Source organism: Leopardus geoffroyi, chromosome D2 (assembly GCF_018350155.1).
Source record: "Leopardus geoffroyi isolate Oge1 chromosome D2, O.geoffroyi_Oge1_pat1.0, whole genome shotgun sequence".
Taxonomy (NCBI): Eukaryota; Metazoa; Chordata; class Mammalia; order Carnivora; family Felidae; genus Leopardus; species Leopardus geoffroyi.
Genome location: NC_059334.1, coordinates 73,382,481 through 73,398,049, shown reverse-complemented (window position 1 = coordinate 73,398,049; position 15,569 = coordinate 73,382,481). Strand labels below are relative to the sequence as shown.

The 15,569-nt window shown below is 42.1% G+C and overlaps 1 protein-coding gene across 5 annotated transcripts in view; it reads left to right on the top strand.

The window, feature by feature from the left end:
* Positions 1–15,569, top strand: part of GFRA1 (GDNF family receptor alpha 1) — a 213,931-nt gene that overhangs the window by 135,691 nt on the left and 62,671 nt on the right. For all 5 annotated transcript variants that reach the window (XM_045439065.1, XM_045439067.1, XM_045439063.1 and 2 more), the window contains one exon: positions 13,880–14,216. In XM_045439065.1, coding sequence (XP_045295021.1) covers positions 13,880–14,216 — 337 coding nt within the window. The remainder of the gene's footprint in view (positions 1–13,879; positions 14,217–15,569) is intronic.

Genomic DNA, 15,569 nt, shown 5'->3' with positions numbered 1-15,569 from the left:
AACCCGTGGTTTTGTCCTTTAAAGTTTGCCTTCTAGGTGCTTCTGATGCCCAACCCCTTAGGTTCTGTCACCCCTTGAAGGAGCCAACTCTTCAAACATTGAAAACCTATTTGCATACAAGAGAAATAAGGAGCTAATCTTAATTAAAATAAGTCGCCTCAGAAGCCTTAACCAAACAAAATGTGATTAACCGGACTTGACAGGAAACACCTTCTCGAATGAAGCAAAACGTCATTAAAAATGTATATATGTAATCCGGAGTCACCGATCTGATTAATGAAGATGGACATCCCTTCTGTCCGTAATCTTCTGGAACGTGGCTGCGCTTCATTCTAGACGTTCTTGCCTGGCTAGGGCTTTTCCTTTGGAAACGGCCTCTTAGGCTCTGGCTACTGTCTTTGGGGAAAGCAGCACACCCTGTAAACTCAAAGTCCTGCCATTAGTCTTCATGCAGCTCGTGTTTATGTTCCCCAAAGAAACAATTGAGCTGTAGCATATGAGTGATGTTTGCATGGCTGTGGTGAAGGTAAAAGCCACTGCAGGTGGATCGGCTTAATGGGGTATTAATTGGGAAGCAGGTGAAGCAAATAGGTAGCACAGCAGGTATGTAAATAGGCTCGTGGGAGGAAAGGCATTGAATTTTATGCTCTTTAACTAAAAATAAAGACCTGATATTTAGCTTATCTTTGCTGCAATCCCACACTGTGAGGGCCCTGACGACTGCCGGCATCATCAATGATTCATTATTATCTCAGTATCAGCCAGGCTACTTAATAGGATCTTCGGCCCCTTCATTTTTCATTGTTTCAGCTGATTCTTTGGCTTCAGAATGCATACTTTTCCTTCTCTTTATGTAGAGCAGAGGAGCATTTTTATCGATTGGGAAGTGGCTTTTTGATAGGTTGTGTAGGGGAAAAAACATTCGGGCCGTGGGCCTGCCTTCTGGTGGCATCCTTCGGCTCTCTAGCTCATTGGAGAAACACTAGCTAATGAGCCCACTGAGAACGCATACGTCCGAATGAACGATGCCCTTCAAAGTAGTCACCTTAGAAGCAAAACACTTACTCCCGTGCTATTATTGGCTCAAAATCTTTTCAAGAACGCCACTTCCCTGGTTATTGTCAGAGCTGATTTGAAAGTCACCCATATGAAAAACTCCCTACGTATATTTGTGACTTATTTTCTACCCCTGAGCACTGTGCCACATTATTGCCTGTTACCACACTTCGCGCTAAGTGACATTTGGCTTTGAAAATCTGTCCCTGATGCAGAGAGTTGCTGTGGCTCAGAGTAGGGGAAAGAACGTGCCTCAGGCTCCTAGGGAAGGGTTTCAAGAAATGTCTGGAGTGTTGGCAGCCTCCTTGGGGTAAGAGTCCAGCTTCCAAGAGCGATTACTTTGCCTGGCACACACTTGGAGATTTCTCAATTTGAGTATGCTAGCTTAAAAGCTGGGGCATCATACTTTGAGGCTACCTCTTGATTTAATAGTAACTTAGAAAATTATTGAAAACAAACCATTCCATGCTTCCATTCTAATTCCTCCTCTCTGAGGTGATACATGAGTGGAGTAATGCAGAGGGACCTGTGCTTCCTTCTTCATTACCTGGTCGGCCCACATTCAGTGTTTTCTCTGGGGCAGAGGAGCGCCGGTTTTGAAGATGTGTTTAGCTTTTTACTGGTGAAATGGCTAAATATCCGTGGAGTTTGCACAGCCTAAATATTAATGGAGCTATCCTTTGTACCCCATACAATGAATTAGGTTTACATTATCATGCAGATCTTTTCCTGTAGTTGAAGTACTCATTAATTTTACTGCTAATGAGATGTTAGCAATTAAATACCTTTAACTAATGAAAATCAGACAGAAGCAAGGGCTGCTCTCTGCGTCTTCATAAAAATAGGGAAGAGTTTTGCAGATCTCACTGTGAAATGTTTTTTCTTCTTTAGAAGGACCACAAATCTGAGCTACTTGGGATCAAGTGTTCTGGTTGAGAGAAAGTCATTAAAATATTTCACTTTTGGAAAATGAAAGGAGTAGGCATTTGGGGATGTTATAAAGATTATCTGAGATTGGGGGGTGGGGGGAATACTCCTAACCGGGAGCCAGTCCTACATGTAATAGCAAATTTCATGGTTGATGATGCAACAGGGTTGAGTACAATTAATAGTTCTGAAGCAGCCGTTGAATTCTGGGGTAGGCCCTGAACACATAATTAGATTATTAAAAATGGCCTGTCTTAGGCCGACTATTACTAAATTGAAATCCAATTATGGCTTTATGATTTTGCTGAAAAATATTTAGCTGTTTCGCTCGAATCCTCGTGGAAGATCATTTCCTCTTCGTATCAGAGTTTGCACGTGTCACAATACGTTTTCCAAACAAATCTGACCTCAATTATCTCAGAATCAATCTTACATTAGATAAAATATATTTTAATGAGTGTTTTTATGTATAATATCATAATTGTGTCTCTCCATACTTGAGGAATTAAAAGATGACGATAGAGGACTTTGCAGAATATCTGTTTAATGAGAGGCATGCATATTTTAGAAATAACTAAATAACTAAATAAGTTTAGAAAAACTAAATTCTTCATACACGGAAAGCCGTGGTGCTCAAATATGTGCCGGAGTGTGCTACGAGACAAACTTGGTTCGGCTTTCGGTAATTGGCATTGGAACTGTAATAAAGCAGTTGTTTGCAGAGAGATGGGCTCAGAAATTTCATGCACTCCTGCAGTGTGGATTTAAATGCTAAGTTAAATATTTATGAACCCGAGATTTTTATAATCGATCATTGTATGATTTATACGCTGTAATTATAATTAGGTTGAAAGAGATTTTAAAAAGCCAGTTTCCTGGTAGCCAAGGCCATTAAATAACGCTAAGCTGCCAAAACAAAAATTAGGTGGGAACCCAGCCACCAAGTTCTGAGCGCCTGTCCCCATATTCCGTGTACAATGAGGCACAGCACCTCACCAGCCGTCTCACCTGGGCAACGACTCCTGCATCATCTGCTATCATTTTTCATGCCTTTATTTCCAATCTAGTTGAACATAAACAAGTAGAAAACTTCAGAGATCCAATGTATAACAAAAGGAAAAGGTGGAGGAGGTTGGAAAGGTTAATTAAAAATGTAATGATCCCATTTGCTGAGACAGCACTATTAATCATTTTGCAGCAGCGAGCATGTGACTTGCACACCACTTATAGGAGGCATCTAATTTTTTAAGGTATGGTTGGGGGTGGTGGGCCACAGTGTGTGCATTATGGAAATGGAAGCTCTAAAGGGTGAGCTTGGGGTGAGTGAGTTCATCAGACTGAAGAATTATTTCCAAATTCACAGGTCTTCAGAATAGTTCAGTCACTGTGAACCCCGGAGAAAACTTGGGCATGGCTTGAGGTTTAATGTAGCCATGTAAGGTATGAAAAAAACAGGCCGAGGAGGGAATCCATCATTGTGTAATACAATATGCCCGAAACAGTGTATGAATGACCAAATGGGCTCCAAAGAGCCACCGTGTGCGTTTTAAATGTAATTTTTAGCACCCCAGCTGGAAAAGGCCAAGCTCTTGAAGGATCGATTACAAGGGTCACAACCTGTATGATCGGATTTGCCATATGATACACGTGGATATCAGAAGATCAGACCGGATGTGTAAGCTTCCAGAAAAGCCTGCTCTACTCCTGTGAAGATCTTGGAGCTTTTGCCCGTTTTTTATTTGCTAGAATAACACGTTAGAGGGATCCTATTAGAAGAAGAACAGTGGTTATGTTAACATGGTAATTAATCAAGTCGGAAAGAAAGAGGAAACCAGTTGTGAATTCAGTTCTGCAGCCCCAAAAAGAAAGGCAGAAAGATATCCGGAAATTGGCAAGCATTCATAAACAACATTCTCTCCCCGTGTCTTGTGAACCTTCTGCTTCATAAACCACATCTTCATGCAAGCCATGCAAATTTTAATATATTTACTGTTTTATTTTGCCTCATAATCTATAGAAATGGATTTCTAGTTGTTTCCATCTGTGTTTCATCCTGAATCATTTTGACTGGTTAGCTGGCTCCAGCATTTGCCAATAAGGGTGGCATTTTCTAAGTGTAAATAATGAGGGGCTATGGCCATGGTGATAGCCTCTTTGATTTGGGACAGTGTGAGGATTGTACTTGGGATAAAGGCAGTTCCTTGCTCCAAAGGAATTCAGAATGTGAAAGCTTCTTCCAGTGCATAATTCATGCCTGACACCTCCACATCTCCCTGTGTTGGAGGGGTCTCTGGCATTTGCTCTGCCTGTTGGTCAGGGTTGAGAAAGTTGCAAGGTCCTTGTACACTTTGGAGCAGCAAATAGCTGAGAGGCTAGTGCTTTGGAGTGCTAGGATTTCTTTTCACACCCTGTCCCTGATCGTCAGGTTGTATCCCAAATGCTTGATGTTATAATCAGAAAAGGCATTTTTTATTAGAACCATCAAATCAAAGAACCTTGAGGCTTGAAGGGACTGTAGATATACCCTCTCACAAATGGGGAAACTGAGGTCCCCTGGGAGAAAGATAACTTGTACAAAGACACTCAGATGATTGGACCACATTTAAAATCCCTGACTCCTAATTAATTGTTTTTGTTTTGTTCTTTTTTCCCCCCCAGCAACACCTGACCCTTTTTATTCCATGGGTCTGGGAGCTGGCTCTCCCGTTGCTATGTGGCAGGTGATACCGACAAATAGGAAATAAGTCACATCAGATGTGATCACAGCCAAAGAGCCTTAGAATGATGATAGAGAAAAGCAATATGTAACCTACAAAGTAACAACGTGGTTCTATCTAACTTTGAAAGGAAAAGCTGGTTCAATGGCTTTCTCCAGAAAACAGTGCTAGGCTGATGCTGGAGAGGAGCTCCTTAGCCTGCACAGCCTACACACATGCGTCCTCCCACAAGAAAAAGGATTTCTAGTAAACAGCCTTCATTCTGAGAATAATTCCCATTCAGGCAGCATCCCAGACATTCTACCAAGTTAAAGAATGAATAACAGCAGATGGAGGGAGAGATTAGAGATGGAGAGGAGGAGGGAAAGCAGCATTTTAGTGCTGAGCTCTAAAATGAGCTGTGGAGAGGATGGCACTCAGAGTTATGGCAAAGCTGTCCGGAAGCCTCCCCACGCAGGCGAGAAGGCGCGTGTGCCCAGACCATAAAACACAGGCGTATGCCTGCTCCTCGGTGCAGTGTGTGAGCTGATGGGGAACTGGGTGTGACTCAAGAGGACTAAACGGAATCATTGTGTACATTTCTTCCTCTGCCCTCAGGTCATCAACGTAGCATTTCTGAGCATGCACGGTGGGGGGTGGGGGCAGGGAGGGGTGTCTATCAAATAGATATGGGGGGGACCAGTCTTCTCACCAAGTGAAACCCAACTCTCCTTTATGTGTCCTGCGATTTATGGAGTGTTTAACCAGGAAAAGAGGTGAAAGAGGGGTGCTAAGAGTTGCTTTCCATATTCTGTGCATGTGATACTTTTTATTTTAATAGGGTATATTTGAATCTGGGTTTTGTTTTGTTTTGGTTTCTTTTTTTCTTTTTGCCAATCTTTTGCTTGAACATTTTCAAACATACAGAAAAGTGGAAAAAATGTTACAGTTGACCTATCTAGATTCTATCAATAAATGAGAATGCAATTGCTTTGTAAGTATTCATCTATCCATCCTTCTTTCCACCTATCAATTCATCTAAATTTTTTACATGCAGATATCAATATACTTTCCTACACACTTCAGTATACCTATCAGTAATCAGTTTTTAATATTTGTTTAGACTTTTTTTTCCTTTTCAGGGAAAATTTCTGTAAAATTTATGTATATACAAGCTTTAAGTGTACCATTCTCTAGGTTTTGACGCAAACTTCTATCAGGATAGAAGCTACCATCACTCCAGAAAGTTCTCTCCTGTCCCTTCCCAGCCAATCCTTACCTCTAGCCCCTAGAAGCAACCATTCCTCTGTTTTTCATCATAAATTGTTTGTCTGCTCTAGAACTTCACATATATAAAATAATCGAGTATGGACTTCTTTTTTGAGTATGTTTTCTTTTTCTAAAATTGTATTTTAGAGAGAGAACCTGCATGCATGAGCTGGGTGGGGGAGGGGCAGAGGTGTGAGAGGGAGAATCTTAAGCAGGCTCCATGCTCGACATGGAGTTTCACGTGGTGATGGATTCCGTGACCCTCGGATGGTGATCTGAACTGAAATCAAGAGACGCTCAACTTACTGAGCCACCCAGATGCCCCAGTATGCACGTTTCGTGGATGACTTTTTTTTTTTTCTTCAACGTAGTAGTGTTGAGATGTATCCATGCTATGCGTGTAACAGTAGTTCATCTGTTCTTAATTTCTGAGTGGTATTCCATTGTGCAAATAGACCACAGCCTGTTTAACCATTTTCCTATTGATGGATCCATGAACTGATTTTCCAGTTTGGGGTTATTATCAACACAGTGTTATATTCTTATACAAGTCTTTTTATGGATGTTTATCCTCATTTCTCTTGGATAAATATCTAGAAGTGGAAATGCTGGGTCATAAGGTAGTCATGGGTTTACTTTTATAAAAAAGCTGCCCAGGGGTACCTGGGTGGCCCAGTCGGTTGGGCATCCAACTTTGGCTCAAGTTGTGATCTCCACACTTTGTGGGTTCGAGCCCCGTGCTAGGCTCACTGCCATCAGCTCCCACTCCTCTTCGGATTCTCTGTCCCTCTCTCTCTCTGCCCCTCCTCCCCACCGCTCACATGCTCTCTCCCTCAGGAATAAAAAAATAAACATTAAACAAACAAACAAAAAAAGCTGGGACACCTGGGTGGCTCAGTCGGTTAAGCGTCTGACTTCAGCTCAGGTTGAGATCTCAGGGTTCATGAATTCGAGTCCCACCTGGAGCTCTGTGCTGACAGCTCAGAGCCTGAAGCCTCCTTCAGATTCTGTGTCTCCCTCTCTCTCTGCCCCTCCCCCACTAGCTCGCTTGCTCGCTTGATCTCTCTCTCTCTCTCAAAAGTAAAAAAAATATTAAAAAAAAACTATTTAAGAAAAAGCTGCCCAATATTTTCCCAAAGTGGTTGGACCATTTTACACTCTCACCAACAACATATGAGATTCCAGTAGCTCTACATCTTTGACAGTATTTGGGTTGTCAGACTTTAATTTTAACCACTGTGGTGGATGTGAAGTAAGTCTCATTGTGACTTTCACTTGCATTTGCTTCCTGCTAACTAATGATGTCAAACGCTTTTCATGTGCTTCTTGGCCGTTCCTATGTTGTCTTTTGTGATGTGTCTGCTCAAATATTTGGCCCATTTTTCAGTTGGTATTTTTTTATTACTATTATTGAGTTTTAGGTATTCTACATATATTTTAGGTACTGATCCATTGTCAGATATGTGTTTTGCAAATATTTCCTAGTCTGTGATTTGTCTATTCATTTTCTTCATTTATTATCAGTGTCTTTGGAGGAGCTGAAGTTTTTAATTTTGATGAAATCTAACTTACCAATTTCTCTTTCTTTTATGCTATGGCTTTCTGTGGTCCTCTTTAAGAAACCTTCACCTACTTCCAAGATTGTCTTATTTTCTTATAAAAACTTTGTGATTTTAGCTTTTAGGTTTAAGTCTGTGATCCATCTTGTATTAATTTGTACATATGTGGGTTTTGGTGATGTGGGGATTTTGTTGTCGTTTTTTATACGGATTTTCAATTATCCTGGTACTGTTTATTGAAGAGCACTTCTATGTTAGATGCTTTTTAGTGACTGTCAAAAATTAAATAACGGTAGATTTGTGGGTGTATTTCATCTGAGTTCTGTTTTATGTTCCATTGTTTGAATTGTCTATGCCTATACTGTATCACACTGTCTTGATAAGTACAGCTTTGCGGTAAATCTTGAAGTCAGTATAAACTCCTTCAACTCTGTTCTTTTTCAAATTGCTTTGACTATATTATGGCCCTTTGCATTTCCATATAAATTTTAGAATCCACTTGCCAATGTCAATGCATATTACGATTTGGGGATAACTGTTACCTCAATGATATTGTGTCTTCTTATCCATGAACATGGTATGTATTTCAATTTATTTAGGTCTTCCTTAATTTTCTCAGAAGTGCTTTTTAGTTTTTAATGTAGAGGTCTTGCATGTCTTTTGTTATTCCTTTTTAAGTGCCCTTTATGAGTTCTCTTATAAGCAGAATTATGTTTTTAAGTTTTCTTTCCTAAAATTTTGCTAATAGCTTACCAAAATGCAATTCATTATCATATAGTAAATGTTATCTCCTTTGACATTGATAAATACACTTACTGATTCTAGTAGTTGTTTATACATTCTTTACAATTTTCCAAGTCATCTGCAAACAGAAATGTCTTCCTTTCCAATCTCTATCCCTTTTATTTCTTTTCTTTGCTTTATTGCAATGACTAGGGCCTCTAAGACAATGTTGACTACAGGTGGTAAGAATGAAATCCTTCATTAGTTCCTGACGTTTTTGGGGAAAAGTCAATATTTCACTATTAAATATGATTTTACCTATATGTTTTTCATAGATGCCCTTTATCAGATTAAGAAGGTTCTCTGCTATTCTTAGATTGCTGAGCATTTTTTATTATGGAAGGAGTGCTGAAATATGTTGAATGCTTTTGCTCTGTCCATTGAAATATAATCAGGTTTTCTTCCTGTCTGTTAATATGGTAAATTACATTAACTTTTAAATATTAAATCAGCCTTGCATTTTGGGATAAACTCTAGTTGGTCATGGTTCCTTATCCTTTTAACATAGTGCTAAATGCTATTTACTAACCTTTTTGAATCTATGTTTATAAGGAATATTAGTCTGTAATTCTCTTCTTTTGTTTTCATCATGTTCTGCTATTTGGGTAAGACTGGCCTCACATATCAAATTGAAAAAAGGGTCCTGGGAATATTCTGCGATTCAGAAACAAAAAGCAAATCACACACTGACCTGTGAGCTGGAAATCGATTCACTGTTGTTGTTGTTGTTTTGTTTGTTTGTTCTTTTTTTTCTCTTGCCTCTCTGAATGTGCCAGGTTGTGCATTCTGAAATCTTTCGCAGGTTCTGAAATAATGGTAAAGAGATGGTGTTCTGGCAGGGCTATATATCGAGGAAAACAGAATCAGCTGAAAGTGGGTTTGAGTCAATTGCTAAATGAAGTCAAGTTTGAGCAATTGGTTTGGACATAAGATGATTCATTCTGTTCCCACTTTGTACAGAGCTTTTCCTTTGAAATATTGCTTTTCTTTTTGATAACATTAAGAGGAAAAAATTAGTAGTTTATGTAGTTTTAACAACTTTGAAAAGGAAGCTAACATTATTAAGCAGACATACACTGGACCGTTTTTTTTCTTTTAGTTTTCTTAAGATATAATTAACATACAGAACTGTGTAAGTTTGAGGTGTGTGGCATAATGACTTGGCTTATATATATTGTGAAAATATTATCACAAGTGTAGTTAACATCCTTTACCTCACACAGAGACAAAAAAAAAAAAAAAGAGGAAGAATGCCTTTGTGTGTGTGATGAGAACTTTTAGGATTGACTTTCTTAGCAATTTTCAAATATAATATGGAGCATTGTTAACTATAGTCATCATGTTGTACATTACATGCTCAGTACTTATTTATCTTATAACTGGAAGTTTGTAGCTTTTGACTACCTTCATTCGGTTCTCCTTCCCCTGCCTCTGCTAACTACAAAGCTGATCTTTTTTTTTTTCCATGAGTTTGTTTTTTTGTGTTTTTGTTTTGTTTTGTTTTGTTTGGGGGGGGATTGGTTTAGATTCCACATAAAAGTGAGATTGTACTATATTTGCCTTTCTCTGTCTGACTTATTTTACGTAACATCCATGTTGTTGCACAGAGCAGGATCCCCTTTCTTATAGCTGAATATTATTCCATTGTGCGTATATATGCCATGCTTTATTTACCCATTCGCCTGTTGACGGGCACTTAGGTTGTTTCCATGTCTTCCCTATTATAAATAATGTTGCAGGAGCGCCTCGGTGGCTCAGTCAGTTGAGCATCTGACTTCAGCTCAGGTCATGATCTCACGGTCTATGAGTTTGAGCCCCACGTTGGGCTCTTTGCTGACAGCTCAGAGCCTGGAGCCTGCTTCGGATTCTGTGTCTCCTCTCTCTGCACCTCCCCTGCTCACACTCTGTCTCTCTCTCTCTCACTCTCAAAAATAAACAAACATTAAAAAAAATAATAATGTTGCAGTGAAAATGGGGGTTTAGGTATCTCTTTGACAGTGATTTTATTTCCTTCAGATTTATGCCTAGAAGTGAAATTGCTGTATCATACCGTTCTGTTTTTAATTTTTCAAGAGAAATCCACACTGTCTATCATAGTGGCTGTACCAATTTATAGTCCTAGTACAATGCATAGGGTTCCCTTTTCTCCACTTCCTCACCAGCGTTTGTTTTTTCTTGCCTCTGTGTTAGCCATTTTAACAGGTGTGAGGAGATACTTCACTGTGGTTTTGATTTCCAGTTCCGTAATGATTAGTGATGTTGAGCACCTTCTCAAGTACCTCTTGGCCTTTGGAATATATTTTTTGGCAAAATGTCTTTTTAGGTTCTTTGCTCATTTCTAATGGAATTATTATTTTTTTGCTATTGGGTTGTAAGAGTTATTTATATATTTTGGACATTAACCCCTTATCAGATAAATGATCTGCAAATATTTCCTCCCATTTCATAGGCTGCCTCTTCATTGTGTTAATGGTTTCCCTTGCTGTGCAGAAGCTTTTTAGTTTGATGTCCTACTTGTTTATTTTTTATGTTGTTCCTTCTATCCTATCCAAAAATTCATTGCCAAGACCCCTGTCAAGGAGCTTTCTTCCAGGTCAATTTTTCTAAAACTTATGTATAATACAGGCTACTTTAAGAGAGGAATAAGTGATGGGGCGCCTGGGTGGCGCAGTCGGTTAAGCGTCCGACTTCAGCCAGGTCACGATCTCGCGGTCCGGGAGTTCGAGCCCCGCGTCAGGCTCTGGGCTGATGGCTCAGAGCCTGGAGCCTGTTTCCGATTCTGTGTCTCCCTCTCTCTCTGCCCCTCCCCTGTTCATGCTCTGTCTCTCTCTGTCCCAAAAATAAATAAACGTTGAAAAAAAAATTTAAAAAAAAAAGAGAGGAATAAGTGGTCTGGACCTCATGTGTTGAGTTTTATTATTTTATTTGACACTCAGGAAGAAAGAACTATAAACTTTTATTTGTTTAATTTTACACAACTATAAAAACAGCACACATGTTAAATACGAACAGAACTTTGAAAACAATGAAATGCTAAGTTAATAACATTAATTTGATGTAAGGGGTACTAGTTTTGTGGAAACTAAATTGGTTCTTACAATTGGAATATAGTTCTCTGTTTCAGCATGACTGCTTTGGAGGATAGCAGGCCTGGGTTCCTAGGTGTCATGTGATGACTTAATTGTTCTGCCATTTTCTTCCACTTGAACTTACATGAACCGTTTGTTCATATATCACTGGCTACGTCATTTCAGTATTAAGTACACCTCTGTGCCTCTATTCTTTTTAGCCAGAGATCACAAAGCACCATTCAATACCAAGGCAAGTGGAAATGCAGGTGGTAAAATTATGTACCAATATCTAGCCTTAAGGGCCTAATCCAGAATACCCAGAATTTGGTCATATCAATTTATTTTAGATTATCACTAAGAATGCGTCATTTAGAAACCTCCTGTGCAACTCTAGACCTTCGAGAATATGAATCACTGTTGCTGATGGGCCCAACAGCACGACATTAAAAGTCTGAAAAGCGGAAAAGGCTGGAAGTGTTACCGAGGCCTGTAGGCCCTGGTGATCCTGTCAGAGCACATGGTGAATATTTCATTTCTTGAGTCCTGAGGAGTTAGCGTGTGAAAACAGGGGAGCCAGAGGGAAGCTGGTCTGGGAAGGTCAGGCTGGAGAAAATGCACCAGGTGCACTTGCTAAACCAGGGATGTATGTGCAGCCGCTGGCTTCTTGTGCTGCTCACCCGACATGGGCTGGATGTCTTATTTATTGCCTTTCACATTAAATTTTTGGATTCAGGTGTCGTAGCAGAGACGTGAACCTGAGGCATAATAGGGTTCTGCCTGGTGGTGCCATGGTATCATTTTGTGATTTCGGACTTTTGCGTCCAGGGTTTTCTTAAAGCAAGACCCATCGTCAGTAAAACAGGAAGTGTTTTTCTTTCCCTGAAATGTTAGACTCGCCTTGTGTGCCATGTCGCGGTTTACATTTAAAAAAAAAAAATAATTGTAGTGAGAACGTTTACCATGAGATTTACCCTCTTAACACACTGACCCTCGTAACTGTGTAATACAGCACTGTCAACTGTAGGCATGAGGCCGCCCTGCAGATTTTTAGAACTTACTCATGTCTAAGACTTGATGCCCCTTGAATAACAACTCCCCGTTTCCCCTCCTCCAGCCCCTGGCCACTGCCATCCTTCTCTCTGTTTCTCTGAGCCTGAGTGTTTTAGAAACCTTGTAAGTGGAATCATGCAACGGTTGTCCTGCTGGGACTGGCTTATTTCACTTAGGATAATGTCCTCAGGGTTCATCCCTGTTGCCACCTAAGGCAGGATTTCCTTCTTTGTGTAAGGTTGAATAACATCCCGTGTGCCCTTTGGACGTGTACTAAATGCACCACTCTGTCTTTCAGACCCTCCCAACCCAACGGACCCTTTCTCCTCTCTTGTCAGTTCTCTAGCCTCTTGTAATTTCCCAAATGCCTTCATGGCTCCCATCAGCTGGGGCACAAAGAGAGTGAAGGGGGAACCCAAGCAGGGGCTGAATAAGGCCTGAGCAGGAACTTGCTGGAGGAGGGGCAGGGGGCAGGGCTCCCACAACCAGCTTCATTTCCTTTGTCTACTCATCTTTTGACTTTGTCCATTGGGCCTGGCCCTGCCAGCCCACCTGGCTACTGCAGTGGGCCTGGCCTCCCCCTTGCTCTCTGTCCAGGCCGCGCCATGGGCAGCTTGGCAGTGGACAGTACTGTTTTCTCTGAGCATGAGCAGAAAGGGTTTGGGCAGCAGGCAACGTATGTTTTGTGAGATTCCTAAAGCCTATGTTTGTAAGCCCATTGAAATTCCATCCAGAATACTAGCTGAATTTTTCTAATCTGCAGCCTCAAGACCCGTAGATCCCACATTTTGTGTGTGGCAAGTTAAGTGGTAATTGAGGTTTGCAAATTTTCACGTAATTTGTTCTGGTTTTCTTCCAATGGCCTGTGAGCTAGAACTTAAATACAACCTCGTCGTAGCCACTTCTTCCTGTTTAGGGAGCTGGCATAATATTTTGTCTTCTAGGCTCAAATAACCATGTAATTACTCTGTAATCATATAGTAATTAGCATGTACTATATGCATTTATTACATAATTATATTCCTGGAGGAATTGCATGGCAATTATACTTACATTCAGCATATCATTTTATATACTGCATAATGAACAAGTATATAATTTGTTGCTTTTTTCTTTTCTCCTAATTTCAGTTTACCGACCAGGAGCTGGAAACTTATTCTCCTGTTGCCTTGTTTACACGTAGTCAGGCAGGTGCCTAAGCAACCTTCCCTCGTTTGGCCTCGCTCCGTACCGCCTAATTATGCATCTGAGGGAGCACTAGGGACTTGTGGGCTGCCCTGGGTCCCCAGCCTTGGCACACCTTCTATTTTCTCCTTGTCGTGAACTCCTTACCTATTCGCTTCAAAACACAGAGTTGATCAGAGCTCGCCGCAGCGCCAGGGAAGAGGCCGGACCTCGGTGAAGACAGGCAGTGTGCGTGGCCAGGCGCCCGGCACTGCGATCACACCTGCCTTTCTCTCCTTTGCAGTGGAGCACGTTCCCAAAGGGAACAACTGCCTGGACGCCGCCAAGGCCTGTAACCTCGACGACACCTGTAAGAAGTACAGGTCCGCGTACATCACCCCGTGCACCACCAGCATGTCCAACGAGGTCTGCAACCGGCGCAAGTGCCACAAGGCCCTGCGGCAGTTCTTCGACAAGGTTCCGGCCAAGCACAGCTACGGAATGCTCTTCTGCTCCTGCCGGGACATCGCGTGCACGGAGCGGAGGCGGCAGACCATCGTGCCCGTGTGCTCCTACGAGGAGAGGGAGAAACCCAACTGCCTGACTTTGCAGGACTCGTGCAAGACGAATTACATCTGCAGGTAAGCGGGCTCCGGCAGCCGGGTGATTAACGAGCCGGCGAGGAGAACCTTTGTGGCGGCTTCAGTGGCCAAGCTCCTGTTTTCTGAGTTTCAGAAACGGGAGGGGGGGATGGGTGAGGCTGAGGGGAGGGCAGGCGGTGGACCGGATTGGCCGGAAACTGACCTCTGCGTTGACACAGGGTTTTTCAGAAGCTGGTCGGGAAGGTTCCTCTCGTTAACCTGGGAAAAGCTTTGAGAGGTGCTTAGTAAGCACAGAGGGTCACCTGAGGCCAGGTGACTTAAAGGCTTGTGCTGGCTCAGCAAAGCTCTGAGCTGCTTCCAAGGATCTTAACGGGTTAATTGGGTCAGGGGAGGGGTGGGCTGCAGATATGGGGGCTCTTGACTGTCAGGGTCTGAAACCTGGGAGAGACCAGTGAGAGGCACTGTGTCCAGCCCTGGAGAGAACTTCCAGAATGCCTGGGTCTGTTCTGGGCTGTTGCGTCATCCCTGCGGCTAAGAAAAGCGGGCACCCTCTTGTTCGGTCATGCTTCTGGATCTCAACCCGCATCAGAACCCTCTGCTAAGCCCTGCCTTGTTGCTGAAAACAGTACCTTCCTTTTCCTTTTTGGCCACGTCGTTCATTTATTTTAATGTCTGAAGGAATCCACGAACACATTCTCCGTGTTAAAAAAAAATAACAAGGAAGAAAGAACTAGGTAGCTGCCCCCTCCCCTCTGCTCCCACTTGCCCTCAGCTGCCACTGTCAACAATTTGATGTGTGTCCTTCTAGAACTTAGGGTTGCATTCAGTTGCTGATGGATGCAGGCAGATTTTGATAAGCAGAGACCTGAGTCTTTGCAGCCTGAGGCGATGATAGTGTTGCGTTCAGACGTGCAGGCTGGATCCCGGGCTGGAGGTGCGGACGGGGCGTCATTTTGACGACAGGTGCACTGTATCCCCAGGGTAGAGCCAGGAGCCTCCAGACACCATCTCTGACAAAATCCTGTGCACTCAACAAATGTTCACAGGTGGGCAAGGAGATGAGAGTGTGACTGTGTACTTGTTTTCTTATAGGCTCCCCATTTCTTTTCTTTTTTTTTTTTTTTCAACGTTTATTTATTTCTGGGACAGAGAGAGACAGAGCATGAATGGGGGAGGGGCAGAGAGAGAGGGAGACACAGAATCGGAAACAGGCTCCAGGCTCTGAGCCATCAGCCCAGAGCCCGACGCGGGGCTCGAACTCACGGACCGCGAGATCGTGACCTGGCTGAAGTCGGACGCTTAACCGACTGCGCCACCCAGGCGCCCCGAAAATTGTTTAACTTCTAAATCAAACACAGTATGGCTTCATTTTATCGTTTGTCTGAATCCCAT